Here is a 5842-nt window from a genome sequence, read left to right as displayed (position 1 = left end):
AAAAAAAATAAAATATTTGGATTATAAGTTATGAGTACAAGGACAAAATCTTCCACTATATCTTGATATGCTCAGATTGTAATTGAGAAATATCCTGTAGGGTCTGAAAGTTGGCTCAGCACATTTTGGTCATTGTTGGGTAAGTTGCACTCATGCATTTATTTTATTCATAGAGTTTTTGTTTACTATACACATTATATTTAATATGATGAACTTGATCTGAGGCTAACATAAGTCTTTTACACCTACTCTGAGACTGTTAGGCTACTTCTTCCAAGAGAACATAATTGGATCGTCCCTTCGAACGTCATATTATTGTGTTTCAATGTATTTCCTCTGCAGATTACCATAGAGAAAATGAAGGAGAAATTTACTGAGCAGAATGAAGAGGCATCTAACAAATACTGCCATGCTGAGCTACAGAAGTTATCAGAGACCTTGACGGAAAATATTTCAAGAGGAGTTTTCTCTGTTCCTAGAGGACACAGCCTCTACTTACAAGCAAAGAAAAAGATTGAACAAGCTTATGGACAAGTGCCCAGAAAAGGAGTTAAGGTGAAGAATAAGGAAAAAGGGGGAGGGAGTCAGCTGGAAACTGGTGGGAGTATTTTTTTATTGTTTTAATATTTGGCATTTTTATTTATTTTAATCTGAGACTACAACAGAAACATTGGGAAGAAACATAACATTATGATTCCTTGAAATTTTCAGTCTTCTAGACATAATTAGTTAGAAATTCTTAAAGAAATCACCAATATTTTTTCCCAGTGAAAGCAATTAGAATCAAGGTTTCAGATGACGAAATGATTTTCATATTCCAAACAATGTGATCATTATATGTTAAGTGTCAAAATCAAAGTAGATGCATTTAAGTTGACTCTGACCCTTGTGGACCACAAGTATACAAAAAAATATGGGATCTTTTCTAAATTGTTGTTGTTGTTATGTGCCGTTGAGTGGCTTGCGACTCATAGCGACCCTATGTACAACAGACCTAAACTCCGCTCTGTCCTGTGCCAATCGCACTGTCTCTGACACTCCCATCCCGATTACCCCAGTCACTGAATCAATCCACCTCATACAGGGCCTTCCCCTCCTGCGCTGTCCCTCCACCCTACTAAGCATGATGTACCTCTCTAAGGACCTGTCCCTTCTTACAACATGCCAAAGTATGTTAGACAGAGCCTCAGAATCCTTGCCTCCAAGGAGCAGCCTGATTTAACCCTTTCGAGGATGAATCTGTTTTCTTAGCAATCTGTGGTACTCTCAATACTCTTCTCCAGCATCACAGCTCTGAGGCAACAATTCTCCTTCTATTCTCGTTAGTCATTGTCCAACGAACCATAGTGATCCTATGAACCACACATATAACTGCTCAATCCTGTACCATCCTCACAATTTCTAACATAATCAAGCCCATTGCAGTAGTTACTATATCAATTCATTTGGTTGAAAGCCTTCTCTCTTTTGTTGACACTCCACCTTTGCAAGCATTATGTCCCTCTCCAAACAATAACCTCTCTGACCAACATGCCTAAAGTATGTGAGACAAGCTTTATAATCTTTGTCTTCAAAGAGTAACTGTGCTTTCTCCAAGATAACATTTGTTCTTTTGGCAATCCATGGAAAGTCTGGTACTCTTCTTCAACACTGCGACTCAAAGGCACCAATTCTTCTTCTGTCATCCTTATTCATTTCAGCTTTCAGATACAAAGGAAGGGATTGAAAAGACCAAGCTTGAATCAGGCATGCTTTAGCACTCAAACGGACATTATTTTTCCTGAGTAATTTGAAGAGTTCCCTGACTACAAAGTTTCCTAGTGCAATACATATTTCCTGATCTCCTGACTGCTGGTACCAAGGGTGTTGATTGTGGATCCAAGTTATATTAAGTTGTTGACAGTCTCAATATTTTCATCATCTATCAGGATGTTCCCTATTACTCCAGTGGTGAGAATTTTTATTATCTTAATATTCAGATACAAACAGATATGTCTTGGAAAAGGTGCAACTACAATGTTCTTTGGAGGCAAGAATGATGAGGATTCACTTCACATAATTTGAGCATGTTGATAGGAGGGGCTGTTCCTTGGAGAAGGATATGATGCTAGAAAGGGTGCAGGTTGGCAAAGGAGAGGAAGACCTTCAAACAGGAGGATTAAAACAGTGATGGCTGCAATGGACTCTCGTGTATCAGGAAGTGTGAAGATGGCACAGGATAAAAAAGGTTCAGATCTTTTGCTCATAGGGTAGCTATGAGCCATACTCATCAGCATCTAACAACAACAATCTTTGATTCTTGTTTCTTTAGGGGGATGAGGTCCTCCAGAGATTCCTGCAATCTCAGGTGACAATAGAGGAATCCATCCTGAATGCAGACAAAGCACTAACTGTTAGAGAGAAGACCTTAGCAGGTACAGAGGCTAGGCTCAGGCCTTAGCAGGGCAGGGCAGTTCCTGCTTGGCTTGCGATTAAAACTGTGATAAAAACAAATCCTGTAATAATAAACTTCCTATCTTTTTCTTTCACATTTTTATTTTCACTTCTGGAAATAACTAGTGAACCTATGGTTTTACATCCAACACACAGGCAGGGCCCTTCTGATTGTGTTCTGAAGTATCCTGAGGAATATGGAGACTGCACTTTTCTGTTTTATTTTAATTGGTTTGCTTAAAAAAATAATATACATTGTCTTTAACATTATTCTTCATTTACATGTATTTCATACAATCATTCTCATGCCTTATGTTTTTTTGTTTGATTTTTTAATTCTACTATAATCATAGAGTATGTTTTACAAAATTAATCACCATTGGACCTTGCCTATCATTACCCTGTATTTTCACTCAGCTCCTTCCCATTTCCTTGCCCTCTCCCTCCACCCACCAAACTGTACAATCATGTTTGTTTGCCCCCACCCATCCCCACCTCTCTGCTCAAACCCCTTCCCCCCTTGGGCTCCCATATATGTTCTATTAGTTACTCTTCTACTGTTACAATGATGGTCTTGTGCAGTATTTATCCTTATGAGACTGAATTAGTTCACTCAGCTTAATGTTCTCCAGTCTCTCCCCGGTTATGCATTCTCCTTTTTTAAATGTCACATTGATCACAGAGCTCAGGAAGACAGAGCTCAGACCTGACCTATTATTTTCTTTTTGGATAGTGGAACAGGCCAAGATGGTGACAGTTGAGAAGGAAAATGAGCTGCTGAGACAGAAACAAAAGGAGCAGCAGCAGCAGATGGAGGCTCAAGAAAGGAGCTTAAAGGAAAATATAGCACAACTGGAAAAGAAGATGAAGCAGGAGAGAGAGTATCTTCAGAAAGAACAGGAAAGGATGCTGGATCATAAACTGAAAGTAAGTCTATTCTGGTCTTGATCAATGGCTGAGGGACAGTAGTCAGGTACCTAAGGAAAGGATGGGTCAAATTTGAAACAGATCATAGTTACCAAGGGAAATACACCAAAGTAACATCTGGAACTTGTCTGAGTCCTGCTAACATCCTTAAATGTGCTAAACTCTAGCCCTCTTTTTTTTTTTTTTTAGATATAGACCCTGGAAATAGCTAACAACATCCCCTTAGCATGATTTGTCCTTGGTTCTAACTCTGGAGTAGTATCATTGTCCCCCTACTAAAAGACGGTCTTAGTCCAATACTCCTTAGAATTCTTGGTACCACATCAAAGAGACCCAAAGAGATCTATCAGGTCTTCAAAACAGTAGATTTGGTAGATACGAGAATGGATGTGAAAGCTGCTTTTGTTTCCAAATCCATTTGAGTCAACCTATGCAATTTTTAAGCCTATGTAATTATCAATTTTTAAGCCTATGTATTATAAGAAGTTTGTGACAGAGGGTCAGCAGTGCCCATGATTTGTTAGATGTGTGTGACCCTGCTCCCTGATGGGAAATTACAATGCAAGTAAAATATCGAAGAGCATCTGTTGGGCTGCAATGCATTACAACTTGGACACACAGGTGGCCACTCTTCATGAGATGGTGGTGAAGGCACATTAGGAAGTTTATAAGTCTTCAATATAGTCTACATACAGTTTTAAATATATGGAGAGAGCTCCTTACTCTGGACAGAAACAGACATAAGTGCTAATAATTTTTAACATTGCTAAATGTCATATCATGACTCTTGATAACTGCAACTTCAAAAGTTACTCTTTCTTTTTTATAGGTCCAACGAGAACTACTGGAAGAAGGATTTAAAAACAAATCGAAGGCACTAGAACATGAGATAAATCAGCTGAAGGATGAGCTTAAAGAGGAAAACACCCCAGTCCTGAACAATTTGATTGACCTAGCTAAGGAAGCATTCACATTATTATTATCTCCTTTTGTGAAACTATCAAACAAAAAATAACATTCTCACTTCAGGTGAAAAAGAAAAGTTAGAATGGCTTTAGGAAAACTAGAAAAGTAAGTTTGTTTGGTTTTTTTGTTTGTTTGATAGTTACTCATTGCTTTAAAAAGATATAATCCACATTTCCTGAAAGAAACATTTATAAAAAATTTTAAATGAAAGATGAAAATGTTTGCATACCACAAACTAAATTGTAATTTAGCTAATTAAATAAATTGAAACAAGAAGAAGGACATGAAGCCATTCATAGAAAGGTAAAAGCAAAGTAGTCACAGATGCAAATGTGACAGACATGGAAATAATGTTAGACTTTTATAACCTCTTAAGATTAGTGATAAAAATAGCTAGCAGCCCATTTTTTAAATAAACAGAGAAAAAAATAAATTGAAACCGAGAAAAAGTAAATTAAAACACTGTACTTTACTCTTACCATAGAAATTTCTGTAAAACAAAATTATGAGCTAGTGTTTTGTTTCTAAGAATGCCGAGCAAAACGTTTCATATAGGATGTTGAGTTAGCAAGTGCTTAGGTAAACAGATGTGTTTCGAATTTGCTTGTAATAGTGGAAACTGGTGACTTTATACATCAAAATGTCAAATGCAATATACCTGTGGTTCAGCAAGTCTATATACAGGAATTAGTTATAAATTTATTTACCCAGTAGAAAATGACATATGTTTGAAAAAATACCTGTTGCAGCATTGTTTTAGTGCCAAATGAGTGAAATAAACATAAACACTATATAACACAACTGTGAAAAGGAACTCATCTTGTTCTAGCATGGGAAAATATCCAAGATTTATCTTAACATGGAAAATAAAAAGATGTATAAAATGTTTATACTTGTTTCCACTGAATTAACCAAATTATGAAAGTGTGTATATAATATTACATATCTCAGGAAAAAGACACAATAAACACAAAGCCAGGGATAGACCTGAGCAGTTGAGCTGAGAACGTAAGATAAGTAAATTTACTTCATGAATTTTGTGCTTCTTAAATTTTATAAAGTATCAATCTGCTACTGCTTTTTATAAAATAAATAGATGCTAAATGAAGGTAACAATATGGAATGGTTTTGGAGTCTGATACTCAGCTTGGAAACTGCCTCAGGAACTAATACTGCTGAGCCTGCAGTTCTTATTCTGGCCCAGAAGTCATCAGCCTTAAAATCTAGTGCCGAAGGCCTTAGGTCATTGCTACAGCTGCGGATGAGCCAGCCCCCTACCCAGACGGACAGCAGACTGCTTGCTGAAACCCACTAACTTCTGAATCTCCTGAGCCTGCACTCACTGTCCTGGCCCCGGATACAGTCAGCCAGCAACCTTCTTCCACGGCCTGGGTGTAGAGCGAGATGTGGCAGGGGTGTGTGCTTCTGTTGAGCTCAGAATAGGACAGGGTTTAGAACTATTTCGTATAGAGTCGCTATGAGTCACAGGTGACTCGATGGCACATGACAACAACAA

General features: G+C 37.7%; 1 protein-coding gene across 1 annotated transcript in view; it reads left to right on the top strand.

The window, feature by feature from the left end:
• The window catches only part of GBP4 (guanylate binding protein 4), a 33214-nt gene extending 27573 nt beyond the window's left edge, over window positions 1-5641 (top strand). The window contains exons 7-11 of the mRNA XM_006898964.1: window positions 343-555; window positions 2312-2414; window positions 3167-3360; window positions 4190-4351; window positions 5423-5641. Of these exons, the coding sequence (XP_006899026.1) occupies window positions 343-555; window positions 2312-2414; window positions 3167-3360; window positions 4190-4351; window positions 5423-5641 (891 nt within the window). The remainder of the gene's footprint in view (window positions 1-342; window positions 556-2311; window positions 2415-3166; window positions 3361-4189; window positions 4352-5422) is intronic.
• The last annotated feature ends 201 nt before the right edge of the window (window positions 5642-5842 follow it).

This window comes from Elephantulus edwardii, unplaced genomic scaffold, assembly GCF_000299155.1.
Source record: "Elephantulus edwardii isolate Elephantulus edwardi_28Jun2011 unplaced genomic scaffold, EleEdw1.0 scaffold00242, whole genome shotgun sequence".
Lineage (NCBI taxonomy): Eukaryota > Metazoa > Chordata > Mammalia > Macroscelidea > Macroscelididae > Elephantulus > Elephantulus edwardii.
This window is presented reverse-complemented; position numbering and strand designations above follow the sequence as displayed.